Source organism: Monomorium pharaonis, chromosome 1 (assembly GCF_013373865.1).
Source record: "Monomorium pharaonis isolate MP-MQ-018 chromosome 1, ASM1337386v2, whole genome shotgun sequence".
Taxonomy (NCBI): Eukaryota; Metazoa; Arthropoda; class Insecta; order Hymenoptera; family Formicidae; genus Monomorium; species Monomorium pharaonis.
In genome coordinates, this window is record NC_050467.1 from 36,993,049 (window position 1) to 37,017,065 (window position 24,017).

The window sequence follows — 24,017 nt, forward strand, 5'->3', positions numbered from 1 at the left end:
ACTGTGGTTGTACATTGGTTGCGGTCGGCAAAGGTGCCGCGTTGTATTACACTTGATTAGATATGGCGCGTGACTCGGAGTTAACGCGTCGTATCTTTGCTCGCTTGAGATTTGCTTGCGGCTAAGTCCCGAACTCGTACTTCACTCATGCGGGCCGTACGTATCGGCTTGATTTCTAATCACTGATCCCGCTGGCCGCTGTTCGGCAGCGGCTTAAATAGTGTCGCGGATTTAATTATTAGTGGGGGCATCGGGTCCTCCGCATGACCATATATGGTCATTCCCGCGCGCATCCGGCGCGCGGGAAATATTTGCGAGCTTAGCAACAATTGTCAAAATGCAGGTGTGCATTTCCGGTGGCATGATTGTTGCTAAGCTGGCTTTGCTAATTCTTTAAGGTGGCTGGTGCGTTGTCCAGTGCGATGACCGGCCGGCAGCGCACGAGGCATATGTAACCTGACACCTTATGATAGCGAGCCTTCCTCGGCGAGCTAAATGATAATTTGAATACTTTATTTGTAAAATAATTTTATTGGTTGTGTTCCGCTCACAACATCCCTCCCCCGTAAAAAAAACAAAAACGGAGGTACGAGGTTTTTGTATACTTAATTAAAAACGCGTGCTATTGCTACGCTTTAAAATAGATCTGGGAATTGTATATTCCGCATCTATGTCTAGTGTGACTCGCTTCTCATGGCTGTTTCTCTTTTTCTTTTTTATGACAACAACAGTTATTATTATTGCTAGTATTATTACAATCACTGTTCCGCTGGTAGCCGTTGGGTAGATAAAGTGTGGTGACTGAAAAATTGTATTCGGTTGTTTATTCAATTTCTTGTCCATTTCGATAATTTGTTTGTTTAAGTCCTCTAACTTTGAGGAATGTAGGACAATGTTTTGTAATTTTATCGGTTGCACTGCATTTATGCTTAGCTTTGTTTCGTTCTTTAGTATAGAAATATTGTACTGTGGTAAAAATGTTTCTATTTCTGTACTGTGTGATAACTTAGGAGACTTTATTATCGTGTCTTCCGTCATTAATTTGCAGTTGTTCTTCAATGTTATTTTGCCCGTTTTTTCAATCACTTCCTTTATCTGTCCGTGGTCTTTACAGTAAAATGTTACAGTTTGTTTTTCCTGTACGGAATATAGCCATGAATGCGAGTCGCCTAAGGCTATCCAAAAACTATGATTAGACGCTATGTTTTTAATGTTACAATTTTCGTGATATCTATCGGTTTCTAAAAACGTTTTGACTTCACACACGGAGTGTGGATTAATCCTGTTCGCAGGATAATTTCGCTCGCATAGGTAATCTTTATTTATCTTCATACAATTTTGTAAATCGTTGCGCGGTAAGGTTATATACGTGTGCTGATCCCCGTCTATCGCTATGGTCGGATACCTGATGTCTATTACAGAGAATGTGTTATTATGTTCTGGCACAGGTAGGGCTATCACATTTAATATTTCGTATTTTGACGTCGATATTAATGGAAAACGCAAAATCGTGTATATATTTACGCTGTCGCAGTATGCGCTTACAAGTGCGAATTGTTCAATAGTTGACCATTCTTCCTGGTTTGCTCTAAATGGAAAGTAGAGTCCTTCCGGGAGTTGAGAGTTCGCATCTTTAAGCAGTTGTATAATATGGTCTATAGGCGTTAGTCTGGGGTGCATTATACCCCTTTTTAATAGGGTGACGTAATCTAAGACGTCCTCCGCATCGCGAGTTAACTCTGACAGTATGGTGCTGATAATTATAAAATTTGACTGTATGTTGTTTGCGCGTTCGCTCTCTAGTAGTTCTAGCTTGAGATTTTTGGTTGCGTTCGCGAGGAGGTACTCGTTATGTTGTACTGTTTTTTCTGTCTCGTCGATGTGTGCTATAGTTGCCTGTATTATTTTTAATTGGTTTTTTACTGCGTGCTGTGATGACTGTTGTGCGTCATGTAGTATTGCGAGTTGTTCGTCAATTGTCTTTTTGTCGTCGGCGTCCATTGTACCGAATAGCGATTTGGCTATTGAGCCTACCCCGTCGATCAGTCCTCGTTTTTGTACTGTCGGCGTCTTATATGCGTCAGTTATTCGCAGGATCAGTCGATTTGTCCTCTGGTATTCTTTTGTGATGACAGCGTTAAAACTGTCGCATATAGCCTTAGTCATTACCGCGACGATTCTACATAAGTTGTCAGTTTTTTGTACATATTTTTCAATTTGCGTCAGTCTTTTTGATAAAGACGCGGTGTTTATCTTAATTATTAGTTTCCATTGCGATTCTATTGGTCGGAGTCTACCTATTTTTTCATAGTAGATCCCCGGATGATGGGTGAATTTTTCCACTTGATACAGCGTGTCGCTTCCTTGAGCTGCTGTTGCCAGGTAGATACATATGAGAAGTCCCCTGCAAGGTGGTTTATTATTACTGCCTTGCATCTTATTAATCAGCAATATTTTATCGACGTGCTCTTCTTTAATTGTGCGTGAGAAGAGGTGTAATGTTTATCTATCTCTGCTAATGTTGCCTTTGGGTCGACTGTCTTGGACTGTTCTAAGATCAGTCTTGACCGAGCTGTCGTGCGAGATATTTTTTCTTTTTACGGTTCGCGAGAGAGAAAAAAAAATCGAATATGCAATTGTTAGTGCCGCCGTCGCCACCCCCGTCGCTAATCCGGGGGTTATTGCGCTAGATGACGCGTCTCCGGACGAGGGCGAAATTGTTGGGGTCTTCGAAGACCAAGTTGAAGATGCTGCGGAATACGAGGACTCCGAGGAGGAGCAGAGCGATGTGTCCTCCAGTGAGGATGAGGACGATGTCTCCGAATCCGGTAGTGCTCCGTATGCTTTTCCCCCGTCTCCCGGTATGATAGACCGGTTGCTGGAGGATGTTGATGTGTCGGAGTCTGAGGGAGAATGGGAACGTGACTTTGGTGCTCTTGATCGTTCTCCTGAGCGTGAAGACTACCTCGGGGAGGAGGGGGTTGGTGAGGTGTCGGAGGAGTGATAGCGTGAACTTCCTCCCTCCTGTAGTTATTAGTTTTGTAGTTTAGTGTTTGTTTTAAGTATAGTGTTAGTTCCTCCCCCTCTTTAGTTAGTTCCTCTTTATTTCTCTCTCTCTTTTTTTTTGTGTGTGCCATTTCATTGCGTGCTGGATGGATTACTCAGGCGGTTTTCAACCTAGTGAGTCTATTTTTATTTATTTATTATTATTTCTACTTCCCTTTTTTTTGTGTATATCGCGTTATTCTTCAATGAACGGTTAAACGCGATTTACGTGTACGCGGATTGTCCGTCTTCCCCTTTTTACCGTATAATTAACATGCGAATGTCTTTCGGTAACTGTATAGGGTCCGGTCCATTGCGCGTCTAATTTTTTAGAACGCCCTCGGCGAAGCGTTTCGTCGAAGAGTAGGATTTTATCGCCAATTTTATAATTAGTTTCCTTTACGGATCGATCGTAATAATCTTTCGACTTTTGCTTTTCATCCCTTATATTATCTTTGGCGATACTATTAGTGGCACGTAATCTCTCCCGTAACTCGAGCGCATAGTCATCGTAGCTGTACGTCTTTTTAGGCGGCTTGGCTAGCGCTGTTGGTAATTCGGGGGGATGCCCGTAAATTAATTCGAAGGGAGTATACCCTGTTGCGGTGTGGGGGGTGGTATTATAGGTGTAGTTAGCATACGGAATCCACTCGTCCCAGTCCGTTTGATCCTTATTAATGAAATGCCTTAGATACTCGGCTAAGGTTCGATGCGATCGTTCTAATACGCCGTTGCTTTCAGGGTGATAAGCTGTCGTCTGTATCTTCTTAATTTTGAGCAGTTTGCAAGTATTCTTAAATACTTCGCTCATAAAATTAGTTCCTTGATCCGTTAAGATGCATTCCGGAATTCCATATTCTAGAACGATTTTCGTCACGAATGCCTTACTTACGGTATTCGCTTCTTGGTTAGGAAGGGGCATAGCCTTACTAAATTTTGTTAGGTGGTCCTGAAATGTCAGCAGGTACCGATTTTCGTTATTTGTTATGGTTAACGGTCCGACGATATCCAGCGCGCACTTTTCAAAGGGTCGGCTTGGTGTATCGGTGATAACTAGCGGTGCTTTAATTCTGCGAGAGAGTTTGTTCTTCTGGCAGAGCTCGCATTTCTTTATGTATCTCTCTACGTCGGCTGTTAATCCATGCCAGTTGTGTTTTAGGCGTATTCTTCTTATCGTTCGCTCGATTCCCTGATGTCCTCCTGTCGGGGCATCGTGGTATTCATATAGAATTTGTTTCTTTTCTTCTTCAGTATACTCCTGTATACTTTCATTATTTTTTATCGGCGTGCTTAATTGTGTGTGTACACTGTCCTCTTCGAGCGCGAGGATCTTATTAGAGTCTTCCGTAACGTGAGCCTCCCGCTTCACGTTTCAACTCAGCGCGTCGGCGTTCGCGTTCGCTCGACCGGCTTTGTGTATGATCTCATAATCATACTCTTCTAATTTTAGTCGCCACCGAATCAGTCGCGATCCGGGGTCATTTACACTAAATAACCATGTAAGTGGCTTATGGTCTGTCACTATTTTAAATTTTACGCCGTACACATATGGGCAGAAATGCTTGACAGCCCACACGATTGCTAGCAGCTCCTTTTCGGTAGTGCTATAATTTTGCTCCGCGCGATTTAACACTCGGCTTGCGTAAGCAATTGGACGGTCGCTACCTACCGGTCCCTGTGACAGGACTGCTCCGATTGCATAGTCGGAAGCATCCGTGGTCACGTTGAATTCCTTGGTGAAGTCCGGATATTGTAGCACGGGTGCCGTCATCAATTTTTCCTTCAATGTATCGAACGCTATCTGCTGTTCGGTAGTCCAGACAAACTTTTCAGTTTTCTTAGTTAGCTTCGTCATTGGCTTAGCAATTTTAGAAAAGTCGCTGATAAATTTTCGATAGTAACCTGCAAGTCCGATGAAGGATTGAATGTCTTTGACCTTGCGTGGTTCTGGAAAATCTTTGATTGCCTGTAATTTTCCGGGATCGGGTGCTATCCCGTCCTCAGAAATATTATGGCCGAGGTAATTCACCTCTTTTCGAAGAAACTCGCACTTATCGGGTTGTAGCTTTAGATTAGCTTCCCGTAGGCGTAGTAGCACTTCTTCTAAGCGCTTGTTATGTTCCTTTAGACTTGAGCCGTATATGACAATGTCATCTAAATACACGAGGCATCTAAGTCTTTGCATTCCAGTAAGGACCGAATTCATTAGCCTCTGGAATGTGGCTGGCGCATTTTTAAGTGCGAACGGCATCCGATTGTACTCGTAGTATCCATACGGTGTCGAGAATGCTGTTTTCGGCTTATCTTGCTCGGCCATTGGTATCTGGTGATACTCTGACGCTAGATCTAGCCTCGTGAAATATTTGGCGTTTCCTAATTGGTCCAATATTTCATTGATATTTGGCAGTGGGAAGGAATCGCCTATTGTCAAGTCATTCAACTTCCGAAAGTTGATTACTATTCGGAGTCGTGGTTTTCCAATCGAGTCAGCTTTTTTCGGCACAACTAGTAAGGGTCCGTTCCACTGGCTCGTACTGATGCGGATAATGCCATTTTTCAGCATTTCCTTTATTTGTGTACTCACTTCCTCCTTATGTTTGGCGGGGAGGCGATGCGGTCGCACGTTTACCGGCACGGCGTCGGCTCGCGTGCTGATCTTGTGTTTCACCGTTAAGGTGCACGTTAGAGGTGCCCATTCAAATGAAATATATCCTGATATTCGTTGCATATCCTGTTGAGTGCCTGTCGTTCCTCTGGATTGAGATGTGTGCATAATAGTTGTCATATGCGTTCTCCGCGGGATAGCTTTGTCTTGCAGTCCGTTTCGGAGGTCACGACATAGACTTGCATAATATCTTCTTCGATATCTTCCACGGTAACGATCGGTGTGTTGATTCTCACTGGTTTATCCGTGGTGTTAATTATGCTTATTGGGCACATAAAATTTTTTGGCTCTACCATGCATCTTTCAATATAAATGCCTGGTGAAGTTTCTTTCGCTCGGATTACTCCGGTCTTGTTTCGATTCGTTACTGCACAAACGATTGTTTCACTGCACGGTTTCAAAATAATTTTATTATATGATTTAAGTCGCAGGGTGACGTCTTCTATAGTCACCGTTTTATTTTTATAATCGCATGATACATGCTGTTTGCGCAGGAAATCGAGGCCGATTATTTCCTCGTATTCCATAGGGAAATCGTCCTTTACCACATATATGGCATGTTTAATTTCTCGCTTTTCTATCTTAATAGTGGCAAGCATCTTTCCAATAGTATGTACTCGGTGGCCAATTATTCCTACCAGTGCTACTTCTTCGGGATAAATTCTTGTTTTTCCTTTCAAATTTTTCACTTTGATTAGGGAAATCGTCGCGCCGGAATCGAACAGCATGTCGATTTCGCCTGCGCATGTTTCTTTGATTGGGAGCATGATTAGGTCGAGACCATTGCATCATGAGGCGTCTCGTCCTACGTGCGTCACTTGATAAGCTCGAGCGCGCGTATTTTCTCTTGTCGCTCGTCTCTCCTTCCTCCTCGTTACTTGTGCTCGGAGTCAGAGTTCTTTTTCTTCGTTATTGCTCTCTTCTTCGCTCCCGTTGTCTCTGCGCTTTGCGTCTTTTTTGCGCGTTCGGTGTCTTTGCTTTAGGCCGTCCGTGGAGATCCCAACACTCGTTGCGAGTATGTCCGCGCTTCTTGCAATGTTTGCAATGTTTATCTATTGCATTTATGCGTTTGTCGGATTGCGGCAGGGCGTATCGGTTACTGCTCCTGTTATTCCAGCAATTCTTGCTATAGTGGCCATACTTGCCGCAATTTCGGCAACAGGCGTCAGACTTGTCGTCGTGCCTCGGTGTTGTACCTTTCGGTGCAACAAGAATATTTTCGGGATCGTGTCTGCCCAAGGAGTTGGAACTCGCGGAGGAAGTACTGCGAGGACCAGATCCGCAAGTAATGATACTCTCTTTGTATAAAAAGCGTTGTTTTATGCTGTATTGTACAGATTAGCTCTCACCACGTGCGGTCGTCGGTGATGCCACGTCGTGTTGAATTGTGTATGATAATAAGACTCGGCGATAACTTGATAGCTCGCTTGACGCTTTGTCGCTATGTAGTATAAGATATAATTAAGTCTTTACGTACTGAGGTCTATGTGAACCGAAGTAGTAAGCACACCTGTGACACGCATATTAGCGTGAATGATTATTAACTGGTCCCGCTGCCCATCAATCGGCAGTCGTTTATATAGTTCACGAAAAATGTCAGTTGGAGGGGCAATGAGCCCTCGATACAATTATGGCCGCGCGCATCTAGCACGCGGGAAATATTCGCGGGCTTAGCAACAGACCACCAAATTGCAATTTTAGCATTTCCACCGGAAATGTGGCGTGATCGTTGCTAAGCTCGGTGGAATTCCGAGTCTCGACCGGTGCGTTGACCGGTGTGATGGCCGGTCAGCCTTGCGCGAGGTGTCACTTGATACCTCACACGATAATATGAAATGACACTTCCTCTGAGAGTGTTCAAGACACTCTTTTATTAATCTTAATTATTTTAATATTCTAATATAATAATATATGGTTGGAGTGATTCTGTCTCACTCACAACACTCGGTGACTCAGGTTTCCGTCTCGTGTTACTCACGGCGGGACCCTTGATTCTCTCTTCTGCTCTTGCAGCTGCTATCGCGTCTTGCAGCGTAGCGTATCCGCGCGATCGGACTATCGCTTTTGTATCTTCGCGCAGTCCTATTTCATAGTTTTCTAATGCTTGCTGCTGCAGCATTTCTAAAATGATACGTTTATTACCTGCCGTGTAATGTTGTCGGCCTTCAATCAGTGACTCGTACAGGTCTGTCGTAAGCTTATCTGCACGCAGTCCGTAAGCTCGAGCGCTTTCCCCAGGTCTTTGCTTCAGGGTATTAAAGTCAAGCTGTAAATGCGTTGTGCTCGCATAACGTGCTTATAGATCCGTTTTTAATTGCACAAAATCGCTTATCTTTCGCGTCTGGAAGCCCAACATTCAGCATTTAACATGGCGTGTCCTTTTAGTTTAGTGCATAGTATTGCCCCTAATAAAGATACTTCGTCCGACGGGTCTATATTTTCGATTGTAAGTCATTGCACTCAAAAATTCTTGCAATTTATTTACGTTGCCATCGAACTCGGGTATCATGCCGCGAGCTTCTTTTAAAGACAAAATTCCGCAGCCTCTCTGTCGGCGCACGTCGTCGTCTGGGTAGTCGAACACGGTGTTGCGCCGGCTATATCGCGTTTGTCAAGGTGCGTTTGTACGTAGCGTTCGCGAATTCGTCTCTCGCACCTCTCCAAATGCGGTATCTCTCCAAATGAATATGAACCGCTAACTGGCAAGTTGACCATTGGGCGATTTGACGAATGAATTAGCGTGTTATGGCTCTGATAGTAATATTGAATCTTTTGTTTCGGGTAGTCCAAAATTTTATGCCTTTGTTGTACGTAAATCTGATAGTATTGCAGAAGTTTGTAAAGCTAAAGGTATAACTCTTAATTTCACAAACAGTAAATTGATCAACTATCATACTGTCAGATCTCTCGTTACAAATGAACAAGATACCCCGATAATACTTCATTTTGAAGCTATTAAACGTATAGAATTTCATAATGTTGTAACAAATGAGGAACATAAAACATGCAAACAGATGTTTGATAAAAGAACACGTGATGGATCTTATGTGTGGCCACGCTTCTTGCAGTGCTTGCAGAATTTCTCTACGGCGTTAACGCGCGATTTATCAGGTTGCGGTAACGCAAAACAATTCGCGTATCTACAGCTGCGACAGTCTTTACCGTGATGCCCTAATTTTCCGCACTTTCGGCATTGCACTTTGCTTCTATAGTTATCTGCAGCAGGCGTATTGTATTTCGGCTTCGGTCGATTGGCGGCCGTTCCTTTTATTTGTTCTTTCGCGCTCGCGGCGGCTATCGCCTCTTGTAGCATTGTATATCCTCGCGACTTGACCACGGCTTTCGTGTCGTCACTTAACCCGATTTGATATTTCTCTAAAGCTTATTGTTGTAGGATGTCGAGGATTGCACGTTTGTTTTCTGTTGTGTAGTGCTGTCGGCCTTCTATTATTGATTCGTATAAGTCCATCGTTAGTTTGTCGGCTCGAAGTCCGTAGGTCCGCGCACTTTCTCCGGCCTTTTGTTTTAGGGTATTTAATTCTATTTGCAAATGGGTGGTGCTCTTTTTACTCGCGTAACACGCTTCCAATTCTTGTTTTAGTTGTTCAAAATCGCGAATTTTTCGTGTTTGAAATCTAACATTGCGCGGCCTTTCAATTTTGTGCACAAGATAGGTCTTAACAGGGTTACTTCGTCATTCGGGTCGATATTTTCAACCGCGTAAGTCATTGAACTTAGAAATTCCTGCAATTTTCCTGCATTCCCATCGAATTCAGGGATCATGCAACGTGCCTCTTTTAATGGTAAATACCTGCGGCCTCTACGGCTGGACGTCATTGTCGAGATCTACGAATGTCGTCGGCTGGGCCGCGACAGTCGGTGGTCATGGATGCGTTGTATGTGTAACTGTGTTTCGCGTACTGCATCTAGGTCTGTTTGCAGTCGGCGTATTTCGTGGATTACTGCGCGTAGGGTGTCTCGTACCTCGTCATCCCTTTCCCGTGCTACATTAGGTTGTTTTGCGGCAGGTGGGGGTGGATTATCGTTCAATTCCTGTTGGAGTTGCTGTATTTCCTGCTCGGCTTCGGTGATAATTGCTGAGCGTCTGTTGGTTGCGCTGGTCCGTTGGTACTCATCGCATATCTTTCAAGAATTTCTTCAGGATTGAATATCTCCAAGTCGTAAGAAGTTAATGAAAACTTCTCGTGAGGATACGCGGCTTGGGGTATGGCTAATGTATGGTCTTGGACGTCTGTCCACACGGTCGTGTCACGTCAACTGCGTTGTCGAGAAACAAACTTGAGTCGAGGCTCCCGAAAGGAAATTCTCGCTCACGTAAGACGTGCTCAGGTAGCTCGCTATCGCCTTCGAGGGAACGCCCAAAGGCCCTACGGTCGTTATCTCGATCCTCGCGAAGGGCCTGTGCCGCTCGCTACGCAAATTCTAACTCACGATAGTGTATAGATCGCGCAGTCGCTTCGCTAAATAACCACGAATCGTTTGGTATTGGCGAATTTCTACCTTCCGACATTCGCTATTAGTCGGTTTTCGATAACTAATTTACCGGGAGCCTAAGTTATTCGGGTTTTCGGACGCGCTCGCTATAATTTATTTCGCTTTACAAAATTTGCTTTCGGACTTACAAAATCGCGATGTGTCGCTGCATGTTGTCCGTCGCTCAGCTGCTTGCGGCTGATGCGTCACGATGCGGTGGATCGATATCTTCTCCGGTTACGCCGCTATCGCTGTTGCGCTGTCCGGTAGCGGAGCTCCGGCTCGCTATCTTCCTTCCTTGCGTCTGAAGATCAGCTAGTCGGCTCGGCTGTGCCTTAGGTGAATTTCCGCTTTGGCTTTCGCTTTCTTCTTCGGCTGCTCTCTTCTTGGCTCTGAGTCCTTTAGGGAGCGTTTTCTTCTTTTTGTTACCTTTCGGCAGTGAAATCCAACCGCTGCCACCAATTTTTTGTGTCCCTGGTCTCGGGACACGGGACGGGATCGCTGCCGATGACTCCTCGGGATCAGGTTGCAAAAAAATAACGCCGACAGTTATTAAAAAGAGAGAGATATATTTTGCTCTAACGTGTACAGTTCTCCAGTATTTAACTTGAGTAGTCGAATGTCGTTCAACTGTTTAAGTATAATTCGAAGTTACGCAGAGCGACATGGATTCGTCGCTATATTAATTAATACTGAACCCCATCGTTCTCTTTCCGCGGCGTTTATATACTCCGCTTTTCGGCCTGTTGGTAAGGGATGTCACTCGCGGTCACAGGCCTTTGGCCCGTGAACTGGCTTAGCCAGCAATTGCTAGCTACGCGCATTCCACCGGAAATCAGGAGATTTCGGGTGGCAAATCAGGTGGCAACCGGGTACATTGTCCGGTGTGATGTCCGGCGCGAAGACCGGTGCGACGTCCGGTGTGAAGGCCGGACGGTATCGTGCAAGGTGTCACTCGACACCCTCATCATTATAGTGACTATTATTTGTGTGAGTGCCGCACACTCACAATACGTCATTCAGCAGCAACAGCGAGAGCAACGAAGAGGAGAAGAAGAAAGCGCCTAAGAAGAGGAAGACGCGAGCGGCACGTGAGCATCAAATTACACAAGTAACGAGCAGCGTGCAAGCAAACAGCGGTCTTGATCTCGTGACATTGTCGATACGAGAAGCAAAAAGGGGCAAAATAAATTTACTTTTAGACACGGGCGCAACTATTACCTTACTAAAAGTAGGAAATTTAAAGGGTGAAACACCAATTCGCGAGGAACGTATGACTCTTACCGGCGTGACAGGACACAAAATCCACACGCTGGGGAAATTAAGAGCAACCATAAAACTAGGAGACAAGGAAATAAGGCACACGGTGTATGTGGTCAAAGACGATTTTCCGATCGACTACGAGGGAATCCTCGGGATAGATTTCTTAAAGAAACACCGAGCGAAGTGCGATCATGGACGAAAACAAATGCGTATAGGCAATGCGATCCTTAAACTCAAGCCGTACCAAAAATTTAAATTAGCGCCTCGCAGCAAAACAGTCATACAAGCAAGTACAGACCAAAACAGAATAGGTATTGTCGAAGCAGAAGAAACACGAGTCTTTATCGGGAGTTGTTTAGTATGCCCGGAGGACAATACTTGTCCGGTCAGTGTAACGAATACAACTGAAGAGACAATAGAGATAACAACACCAAGTGTCACTGTCGAAGAACTGTGCACGGACGAAGATGCACGCATACATGCAATAAAGACAGCTGATAAACGAGAACGTAAAAATATTCTAACAGGAACGATTATGGAAGCAAATGCAAACAGGCCATTTAAATACGGAAGAAAAGGAGAATTTACAAAAAATTTGCAAGGAATTTTGCGATATTTTTTATCTAGAAAGGGATGTCCTATCGTGTACGAATGCGGTAAAACACGAAATAACTACGCGCATTGACAGCGCACTCGTCAATGTTCGACCATATAGATTGAAAAGCAGAAGATAGAAGTAAACAGACAGATACAGGAGATGCTCGAGCAGGAAATAATTAAACCGAGCACAAGCCAATGGAATGCACCCTTGCTGGTGGTTCCGAAAAAACCTAACGCATCCGGTAAACCAAAGTATAGAGTCTTGATAGACTTTCGCAAATTAAATCTTAGTATAGGAGATTCATTCCTTCTGCCGAACATTACCGACATATTGGATTAGCTGGGAAATGCGAAATACTTTACAACCTTAGATCTCGCATCCGGATACCACCAAATTACAGTGACAGAAAAGGATAAAAACAAAAATGCATTTTCTACGCCCTATGGCCATTATGAGTACAACAGAATGCCATTCGGACTCAGGAATGCACCAACGACGTTTCAACGGTTAATGAATACAATACTGACAGGAATGCAAGGGTACGATCGGTAACGTACAGTATACGTGTACGACCATGCTCCGAATAATAGAGAAAGATAACGCAAAGCTAATTTTTTACTCGCGAACCTCAAAGAAATATATAGAGGTAATGACCGCCAACGCGGGCTAATAAACGTGATCGGAACGGTCAGCAAAACGCTTTTCAGGACAATGGACGCCGAAAATGCAAAAATAATAGACGAACAGCTACAATTACTGCACAACAATGAGAAAGCCTTGAAGCATGCCATAAAACACCATATAAAAATTCTTAACGCCACAATAGCCCACATCGACAAACTCGAAGATGTACTAACGTACAATTATAACTTACTCCTGTAAGTTATAATACCTTACACCACTCAAAGATTAGAATCACAACTAGGAAAATTTATGCAAAAAGCTGATCTAGACAAACACTTCCTAATCCTCATAGAGACAATGACAGACCTGATACAGGATGTGAAAGACATCATGGACCACTTGATGTACGCACAAAATAACATGGTAATAATACGATTGCTACCCGTAGACGAAATATTGACTACACTTAAGGAAACGACTGTACAACTAACAAAAGGACAGCATTTTCCTTTCAAAATCAATATAGAAAACTGGCAAAATATACAGACGTACTTGACAATGACGGCCTACCACGACGAACCATATATATATATATATATATATATATATATATATATATATACAATCCTACAATTCCCGATTATCGCGTATCCCACATATAAGCTGATTTAAACGAAACCATTACCCACACATGTATATAAAGTTGTATTTGCAGGAATAAAAATAAATCACACGTTGTTAGCGATAAATAAGGAAAACCGCCAATACAAAATAATAGAAAACGTAGAGCTAGAAAATTGCGTGAGAGAGAGAGAGAGAGAAAGAGAGACGTACACATGTAAAAAGAATTTTCCGACGTACTACACCGAGACACAAGTACCATGCAAAGTGCAAACATACACACAAACACCGGTCTCTTTGGAGGCGTGGGTTCGAATCCCACCGCTGCCACCACTTTTGTCGTGCCGCTCCGTGCACGTCGGGGTCCGTCCTCCGTCAGGGCCTTCGCACCGCTGGTCTCTTGTTATTGAATGCTCTGCTTGCTCGAGAGCGCGTTACCGGGGACTGGGATTTAAATGAGGCACTCTCAATGTAGATAATATGTACATTTTATTTCACCAAGTCACTTCACGCGATTAACGGTTTAGATTACTTTTACCGGTTAACAATTTCGCGACCGCAGTACTAGACAAATCAATTTTAATTGAGCCCGTCTTGGTGTTGGGTTTTCCCTTTTTATTCCAGTTTTCTGAGTTACGTTGCATCCTTGCCGATCAGCGTTTTTGCTACTCGGCAAGACTGCTGCGTCTGAATTCCGATTATCCGGCTCTAATTCGATCGTTGCGTTCTTTTCCTCATTGTCGCGCGCGTTCGGCGTTGCGCGATCTTTTCTTTGCTACATTATATATTTTGCCGAATGCTTAATCACGGTCTACATATATCGGTGTAATGTACGCGGAAACATCAAAACCTAAATTGCAATAATTATTTTAAACTGAATTTTAATATTGGAATGCATGAGTATTAATTTCTTATTCGGTTATTGGTGATACCAGGCGCAAGTCGATATCGGAATCAAAATCGATAGAGCATAGGGTTACATCGTGAAACAAAACCTTCCTCCTCCACTAGAAATTAAGTTTGCGTAGAGGAAAAAAAGTAGAGAGAAATTAGGTATAAATAAGGGAATCAAAACGCTTAAATAGAATTGTTAAGCTCAGTTCAACTCAATACAGTTTAGTCTCGATCTTTGTCGGAACTTTTAAATCTTAGTTTTACCAAACGACTCTCTTGATCTGCAGTTAGCCTGTAGGATCACCCGAGTCTTAAACCTTAGGGTTTGTTGTTTCCGAAAAATCAAATTTTTGGAATAAAGGTAATTAACTTGATTTCTCTTTCAAGATCATTTAAGGTTCTCTTCTAATTCTGTCGCTACCATTTCAAATCAAATCAAAACTCTGTCGCTGCCGAGAGCATTGAGACAGATCTTTCGGGTCCTGTCGCTGACGTTAGCGTGGCAACAAATCGCCTGAATCCTGACTCTTCCTCAGGTGTAGCAAGAGAATTTTTAAATTTAAATCTAACTCTAAAATATTTAATGCCCAAAAAGGGTGGTAAACGTATAACAATTAAAAGATTGAGATATCAAATTAATCAAGCAATGATTTCAAATCGCGATCCTCTGATATTAATAACTGAATTAAACAAACTTTTGACTCAATCTTATGAAAAACCTTATGACAAAACAAAATAAATATAACCCCAAGAAGGTTGATTTTGAAATTAACTTTCCTCATTTTTAAAATATCAAGAACACACAATTATCAAATTTACAAAATTTGTTATTTTTTTCGATAAAGATTAATTTTCTCACAAACTTGTCCATCCCCGGGTAAATTACTTAAATGTATTGACCCAAAACGGACATTAAAATCAGAACGTGACATCGGTTACGAGGTTGAATGGAGACATCCGACCCGTAACAATCTTAAATGAATGATACATTATCATCTTAAATGATGTGTGGGTACGCGGTCATATAATGGACAAATATCACAACCCCCACGCGTCAGCTTCCACAAATTTTTAGCATTTTCTTATAATGATAATGGCATGTTACGCTATTGGCGCAAACGTTTTTTTGTTGGCGAATGAGAAATGTTCTTGTGCACCGATCGACTCGCCACCATACCATCGTAATCAAATTCATTTGTAATAATAGTGATTCCAAAACGGAAAAGGGGAAAAGATCTTTTGGAATTGGATCAATATTAGAAAATTTTAAAAAATCTAATCTTAGCCAGATACCATTAGATCTCTTCGCTCCCAGTACAACAACACAGTGACATATGGATTACATTAGATAAAGCAACTCTCTCTCAACGCAACAAAAGTCGCAGGGTAAGTCACAATTATGCTGGGGGGGGGGGGAGTGATTAAAAAGACTCCTGAGTTCCGAGAAAGTTGCGAGGGGTGCGGAGGTTCTTACTGGTAACACCCCTTGAATTTCTACTAATGATCAAGGTAAAGAATTCGTAGGGGCCATCACACAGATTTACTTAAAAAATGAAAAAATTAGTTTTCGAGTAGCTCGTAACCCAGATGTGAAAGTAGCAATTGTTGAATGGTTCAACAGAACGCTAAAAAAACATACCAGGTGTGTCGGTAATTCCTTTCCGGTTTTTGTCAACAGATGTCACTGTCATAAGTATGAAATGTTATGATTTGATACATATGTCATTTTATTCTACTGACATTAACCTTAAAACTACACAAGTTACGTTCCGCCAAAATAACAGCGTTATAGACTTATAATTTTTTGAAAATGTCGAGTTTTGTGCCTGAAAACGTGCATTTGCGGCACGCATTACTTTTCTTGTTTCATCAAAAGAAAAAAGCCGCTGAAAGTCATCGTTTGCTAGTAGAGACTTACGGCAAGCATGCTCCAACCATAAGAACATGTGAAACGTGGTTTCGACAATTCAAATGTGGTGATTTCAACGTTCAAGACAAAGAACGTCCTGGTAGGCCGAAAACGTTTGAAGATGCGGAATTGCAGGAGTTATTGGATGAAGACTCAACACAAACTCAAAAACAATTAGCAGAAAAGTTGAATGTGAGCCGAGTAGCAATTTGTGAACGATTACAAGCGATGGGAAAGATCCAAAAGCTGGGAAGATGGGTGCCACATGAATTGAATGACAGGCAATTGGAAAATCGAAAAATCGTCAGTGAAATGCTGCTTCAAAGGTATGAAAGGAAGTCATTTCTGCATCGAATAGTAACGGGTGATGAAAAATGGATTTATTTCGAAAATCCCAAGCGAAAAAAATCATGGTTATCACCTGGCGAAGCCGGCCCATCGACTGCAAGGCCAAATCGCTTTGGTCGCAAGACCATGCTTTGTGTCTGGTGGGACCAGGTTGGTGTCGTATATTATGAACTGTTGAAACCTGGAGAAACAGTTAATACTGATCGCTACCGACAACAAATGATCAATTTGAACTGTGCATTGATCGAAAAACGTCCACAATACGCTCAAAGACATGATAAAGTGATTTTGCAGCATGACAACGCGCCGTCTCATACAGCAAAACCAGTCAAAGAAATGTTGAAATCACTTGGATGGGAAGTTTTATCGCACCCGCCGTACTCTCCAGACCTGGCTCCATCCGACTACCACCTTTTCGCATCGATGGGGCACGCGCTTGCAGAGCAGCACTTCGCCGATTTCGAAGAAGTTAAAAAATGGCTCGATGAATGGTTTAGCTCAAAGGAGAAACTGTTCTTTTGGAATGGCATCCATAAATTGCCTGAGAGATGGACAAAATGTATAGAATCAAATGGCCAATACTTTGAATAAGTAAATTTTAACTATCCATTGTAAGTAACGTGTTTTCTTTAGGGAAAAAACCGGAAAAGAATTACCGACACACCTGGTATATGGAAATATTGTTGTGGCCCTTCTTTAATAAAGGGTCACAGGGATTAGGGATCGTCTGCCGATGCTCCTCGGGTCAGGTCTTCGAGAGAATATAGCCAGTTGTGATATCAGGATATATATGTATATTCTTACTTAGTACACTTGATAACACTTATGATAAACCGTAACAAATATTAACGAGTCGGCGACATACGTGAGTCGCTGTATACGGTGTGACAAAGCCCGCTCGTTGTCTGTCGCACGGTGTATATATACACCGTTTTTAGGCGTATGACCAGGGAAGGTACTTCCGCGGTCATAGGCCTTTGGACAGTGTGGCGGTCACGCCACTCTAGCAGCGCGCCTGAGCGAATGCGCTCACGGCGTACACCGGTGCGTCAACCGACGCGCGCTCACCGCCCACGCCGTGAGGCGCCAGCGGAGCAGTGCGCGGCGCAGCCGATAGAGCGGCCGCGGCACTCGGGTGTAAGATGCAGCGGCCCAGCTATATAAAGACCACCCGCAGCGCTGAAAGGCAATCTAATCATAGATTCGCAGAGAGGATATTTTCATAAAATATTCTCTGTACTCTCGTTTTGTATAGCGACGGGCCTCCCTCTCGGAGTGTGCTCGTCCGAGATAACATCGGGCCTCCTTCGTGGAGTGTGCTCACCCGGGCCTCCTTCGTGGAGCGTGCTCACACGGGCCTCCTTCGTGGAGTGTGCTCACCCGGGCCTCCTTCGTGGAGTGTGCTCACCCGGGCCTCCTTCGTGGAGTGTGCTCATCCGGGCCTCCTCCGTGGAGTGTGCTCCTGTCAGGGCCTCCTTCGTGGAGTGTGCTCTTGTCGGGGCCTCCTTCGGGGAGTGTGCTCAACGGCGACACCCTGCCGCGGAGACGGAAGAGCAACCGGCCGACCCGGCTGGAGGAGCGACCAGCACCTTGGACCAAGGACCTGCAGGCATCGAGACTCGACCCTGGGGAAGCGAAGTTGCCTTGGAGGCTAATTCCTTTGGATCTTCCACCGATTCAACGAGCCAGGATTCCACGATATCCGCAGCACACCACAGGGACGCAGACCACACCGACCCGACCGAAGGTCGACGCTAGCGTGCAGGCTAAGGTCTCTGGCGGTTCCAACGACTCCTGGCCTAGCACGCCTTCAGGGAAGCCCAGGACTCCACGGGCCCCCAAGAAGAGGACTCAGAGTTATAGTGCCAAGATCCAACTGAAGCCACAGGACCTCTACGCGGAGTTCGTAGCATCAATCAACGCGGGACAACCGTCCTTATAAGGGCGCCTGATAAACCGCCCTTTTTAGGGCGACCAAAAAGCTCCACGCGGTGGAACATCTCAAGTGGGGAGTAAAGTACAATAGCTACCGAACTTACCCACAAATTGGTGACCCCGACGTGATCAGAATATTTCACCGCAATGGAGCCGGCAGAATTAACAAGTGCCGAATGCGCCCCGATCAACAGAGTGACCATAAAAATACCTCCTTTTTGGGCTGATGAACCCGAGTTATGGTTTGCCCAACTCGAAGGACAATTCACACTTGGTAGGATTACAAGTGATGAGACTAAATACGCATACGTACTGGCACAAGTCGACACGAAACAAGCCAAAGAAATAAAAGATCTCATCACTCAACCGCCAGAGAAGAACAAATACGAGAGCATTAAAAGGGCATTAATACAACGATTGTCGATATCTCAGGAGCAACAGATCCGACAGCTCTTAGAACACGAAGAGATGGGAGATAGAAGACCATCACAGTTTTTAAGACACTTACAATCGTTAGCAAGTTCGGCTATTTCAGAGCAATTATTACGCACATTATGGATGGGCAGACTACCATCCCAACTACAAGCCATTCTCGCTACTCGTACAGCGGACAATTTAGAGGTAGTGGCTGAACAAGCCGATAGAATATACGAGATAACCTGCAGAACGGCAGTGGTAGCAAGCACTCAGGCGACCACGACCGAGCAAACAATGGAGCAACAAATAAAAATTCTGGCGCAACAAGTAGCCAACCTCAACAGTCGATTGACACAGTCACTACAGAAAGATAGAAGAAGAAACCGTTCTAGAACTCGTTCCGTTAACCACAAGGAAGAGAAGAATTCTGACGGAATATGCTTTTACCATAAGAGATTCAAGGACAAGGCAAAGAAATGTGTAAAGCCATGCTCGTTCAAAAAAGAGGAAAACTAGAGGGGCAGTCGTTAGCAGCGGCGAACGGCCCCTGCCCAGGAATAAGCCGCTTATTTGTCACTGATCGTAGCACTAAAATACGATACTTAATAGACACCGGCTCTGATGTCAGCGTTTATCCTCGTTCAATGATACGAAGGCAACGATTGTTCAGCACACAAGAGCTCTATGCGGCGAACGGATCCCGCATCATGACATATGGCTATATCACTATTCAACCAAACTTGGGGTTACGCCGCGCCTTCTTATGGCGCTTTATAATCGCAGACGTCACAACGCCTATAATAGGATCCGATTTCTTGGCACATTTTCACCTATTACCGGATGTAAAAAAGGGACAGTTAATAGACGCAAAAACAGGGCTGACAGCAAAAGGCTCAGCTAATAGAACCAACGCCAATTCGGTGAAAGCCATGACAGGCAACACCCCCTTCCATCAACTATTAGCAAGATTTCCGCGGATCACACAGTCAACAAGAACGCCAGCACAGAAGCACCCGCACACGACTGTGCACCATATAAAGACTAATTCAGGCCCACCAGAAGCGTGCAAGCCTCGTAGACTGGCACCGGATAAATTAAAAATAGCCAAAGCTGAATTTAATCTCCTGCTTGAAGAAGGGATCATTCGTCCATCTAAAAGCCCATGGGCCGCACCACTTCACATGGCACCTAAGAAAGAAAATGCCTGGAGACCATGCGGCGACTATCGGAGATTGAATACAAGAACAGTGCCTGACCGCTATCCGATTCCACATATCGAAGATTTTGCACAATCCTTAGAAGGAAAGAAAATTTTCTCCACGCTGGACTTAGTCAGAGCTTACAACCAAATTCCGGTACATCCAGAAGACATTCCGAAAACGGCTATCACCACACCCTTTGGATTATTTGAATTCTGCTACATGCCATTCGGATTAAGAAACGCTGCACAAACCTTTCAAAGGTTTATAAATGAGGTCACACACGGGCTGGAATTTTGTTATACATACATAGACGACATATTAGTCGCTTCAGAAACAGAAGAAGAACACATGAAACATCTGGAACAACTGTTTCGCCGTTTAGAAGAATACAGCATACAGTTGAATCCCAACAAATGCGTGTTCGGCAAGAAGCAAATAAAATTCCTAGGATATTCAGTATCTGAAGAAGGAACTCAACCTTTACCAGAAAAGGTCCAGGCAATCCGGGAATTCAAAAAACCGGAAACAGTGAAACAAATGAGACAGTTCCTAGGAACAATAAATTTCTATAGAAGATTCATTCCGAAAGCAGCTCAGGACCAAGCCAAATTGCAAGACGTCTTGAAAGGACCCAAAACAAAAGGAAGAACGCCTATAGAATGGACACCGCAATTAGAACACGCCTTTCAAAAGTGCAAAGATAGCTTGACGAGAGCTACGTTACTAGCACACCCAAAGCCAGAAGCAACAATAACGCTAACTACAGACGCTTCTGATACTGCAATAGGCGCCGTAGTACATCAAGTAATTAATGGAGAACAACAACCTCTGGCATTCATGAGCAAGAAGCTCAATCAAGCACAAACGAAGTACAGTCCGTACGATAGGGAACTACTCGCAGTATACGGAGCAGTAAAGTATTTCCGACACCTGCTGGAAGGAAGAACATTCACCATCTACACAGATCATAAACCGTTAATCTACGCTTTCCAACAAGACGTACTACGGAGCTCACCTAGACAAGCTCGGCATCTAGACTTCATTAGTCAATTCTCAACGGACATACGGCACGTAGCAGGCAAAGACAATGTAGTGGCAGATGCCTTATCTCGAGTTGAAGCTATTCAAACAGCGCCAGACTTCGAAACATTAGCAAAATCGCAAAACGAAGACACTGAGCTGAAGAAAATTTTAGACGGCACCACTCAACATTCGCTGAAGCTGGAAAAAGTACAAATCCCAGGCTCTACAACGACGATAGTATGCGACACCACAATGCCGATAAAACGTCCATATGTTACAAAACCATTCAGACAGCAGGTATTCAGAGCCCTGCATGGTCTATCACATCCTGGCGTTAAGGCAACTGCAAGACTAATTAAAGATAGATACGTATGGCCAAACATACAACAAGATTGCCGCACTTGGGCACGCTCTTGCATTCCATGCCAGAAGGCAAAGGTATTTAAGCATACAGTCTCACCTACGGGAAGCTTTTCTAATCCCACTAGAAGATTTGAACACATCCACATGGATATCGTCGGACCAATGCCAACATCAATGGGATATAAATACTGTTTGACGATCATTGATAGATTTACAAGATGGCCTGAAGCCATACCTATACCAGATATCTCAGCAGAAACAATAGCAAGACAGCTGATGACAAACTGGATAGCACGTTATGGAACTCCAGCACGAATAACAACCGACCAAGGTCGGCAATTTGAATCAGATCTGTTCAAGCAATTAACCAAATTAACTGGGTCAAATCACATACGAACAACAGCGTATCACCCAGCAGCAAATGGCATGATCGAGAGATTTCATCGCCAAATGAAAGCATCGATTAAATGTCACCAAACGGAAGAGTGGGCAGACATACTTCCAGTCATTTTAATGGGCATAAGAGCTTCATGGAAAGAAGATCTACAAGCTACCCCAGCAGAAATGGTTTATGGCGAACCAATACGTCTTCCAGGGCAGTTTCTGGGAGAAGCCAACACAATAAAAAACACAGAAGGTTTCGCAGCGAAACTCGGAAAAACAATGAGGAGCCTACAACCAAAGATAAGGAAACATGGAGAAAAGGCTACCTTCGTACATAAAGACTTGAGTACAGCACAACAAGTTTTCTTGAGACATGACGCGTTGAGAGGAACCTTACAGCCAACTTATGACGGTCCATACCACGTCCTTAACAGAGGAGAGAAAACATACAAGCTCCGCATTAATGGACGCGTGGTCAACGTCTCAATTGACAGGCTGAAACCGGCTTACATCCTAGCACAAGAGGAAGCTACAACAGAGGAGCCAAAGTCAACACAGATGCCCCTACCAAGCTCAACTCCAACTCACACAAGAAGTGGACGACTATCTCGACAGCCAGTTCGCTTTGAGGGGGTTTAGAGTCAACCAAGGGGGTCATGTGGCGGTCACGCCACTCTAGCAGCGCGCCTGAGCGAATGCGCTCACGGCGTACACCGGTGCGTCAACCGACGCGCGCTCACCGCCCACGCCGTGAGGCGCCAGCGGAGCAGTGCGCGGCGCAGCCGATAGAGCGGCCGCGGCACTCGGGTGTAAGATGCAGCGGCCCAGCTATATAAAGACCACCCGCAGCGCTGAAAGGCAATCTAATCATAGATTCGCAGAGAGGATATTTTCATAAAATATTCTCTGTACTCTCGTTTTGTATAGCGACGGGCCTCCCTCTCGGAGTGTGCTCGTCCGAGATAACATCGGGCCTCCTTCGTGGAGTGTGCTCACCCGGGCCTCCTTCGTGGAGCGTGCTCACACGGGCCTCCTTCGTGGAGTGTGCTCACCCGGGCCTCCTTCGTGGAGTGTGCTCACCCGGGCCTCCTTCGTGGAGTGTGCTCATCCGGGCCTCCTCCGTGGAGTGTGCTCCTGTCAGGGCCTCCTTCGTGGAGTGTGCTCTTGTCGGGGCCTCCTTCGGGGAGTGTGCTCAACGGCGACACCCTGCCGCGGAGACGGAAGAGCAACCGGCCGACCCGGCTGGAGGAGCGACCAGCACCTTGGACCAAGGACCTGCAGGCATCGAGACTCGACCCTGGGGAAGCGAAGTTGCCTTGGAGGCTAATTCCTTTGGATCTTCCACCGATTCAACGAGCCAGGATTCCACGATATCCGCAGCACACCACAGGGACGCAGACCACACCGACCCGACCGAAGGTCGACGCTAGCGTGCAGGCTAAGGTCTCTGGCGGTTCCAACGACTCCTGGCCTAGCACGCCTTCAGGGAAGCCCAGGACTCCACGGGCCCCCAAGAAGAGGACTCAGAGTTATAGTGCCAAGATCCAACTGAAGCCACAGGACCTCTACGCGGAGTTCGTAGCATCAATCAACGCGGGACAACCGTCCTTATAAGGGCGCCTGATAAACCGCCCTTTTTAGGGCGACCAAAAAGCTCCACGCGGTGGAACATCTCAAGTGGGGAGTAAAGTACAATAGCTACCGAACTTACCCACAGACAGGATACTCGCTTAGCCAGCAATTGCTGGCCATGCGGATTCCACCCCAAAATCAGATGATTTTGGGTGTTGAGTCTTAGGCAACCGGGTATGTTTCCCGGTGCGACGCCCGGTATGTAGGCCGGGCGATGGCCGCGCGCGAGGTGTCATGCGACACCGTCTATCGCTTGCGACATGTGAGTGTGATGCACTCACAACATCCCTCCCCCTTATTAGGAAGACAACGAGGGGGCTGAGTTATCGGTCACGGATTAAAATTTCGCTATGATTGTTATTATAACTATACGCAATAAAGTATGGTACAAATTTTTCTATAAGCGTGGTTATTTTTAAACGCAGGTTTTGTAGTACCTACATTGGTAGCCTTAGTTAGCGGGGTTGCTGGGTCGGCAGTTTTGGAACGTCTCGTAGCTGATATTCAGGTCGAGGGCTTCCTGGATGGCGTCCTCGTCTTCTAGGAATACTGCAAGGCACCGTAGGCAGTCCCTTGCCGGTCGGACGTCCATAAGGA

The 24,017-nt window shown here is 44.8% G+C and overlaps 2 protein-coding genes across 2 annotated transcripts; one reads left to right on the plus strand and one right to left on the minus strand.

Moving 5' to 3' along the window:
• Positions 1-555: 555 nt before the first annotated feature.
• LOC118645157 lies at positions 556-17,282 on the minus strand. Its single transcript, XM_036285691.1, has 3 exons — positions 17,278-17,282; positions 6,648-6,654; positions 556-2,323 (listed from the first exon to the last, which is right to left on the minus strand). The coding sequence occupies exon 3, from the start codon at positions 2,164-2,166 to the stop codon at positions 610-612; it is 1,557 nt and encodes a 518-aa protein (XP_036141584.1). The 5' UTR covers positions 2,167-2,323; positions 6,648-6,654; positions 17,278-17,282; the 3' UTR covers positions 556-609.
• Positions 17,283-18,546: 1,264 nt separating this feature from the next.
• Positions 18,547-19,332, plus strand: LOC118647266. Its single transcript, XM_036291807.1, has one exon. It carries the CDS (start codon positions 18,547-18,549, stop codon positions 19,330-19,332), a length of 786 nt encoding a protein of 261 aa, XP_036147700.1.
• The last annotated feature ends 4,685 nt before the right edge of the window (positions 19,333-24,017 follow it).

Coding starts and splice junctions, on each gene's coding strand:
- LOC118647266 (XM_036291807.1), top strand. CDS start 18,547: ATGGAGCCGGCAGAATTAACAAGTGCCGAATGCGCCCCGATCAACAGA.
- LOC118645157 (XM_036285691.1), bottom strand. CDS start 2,166: ATGACTAAGGCTATATGCGACAGTTTTAACGCTGTCATCACAAAAGAA.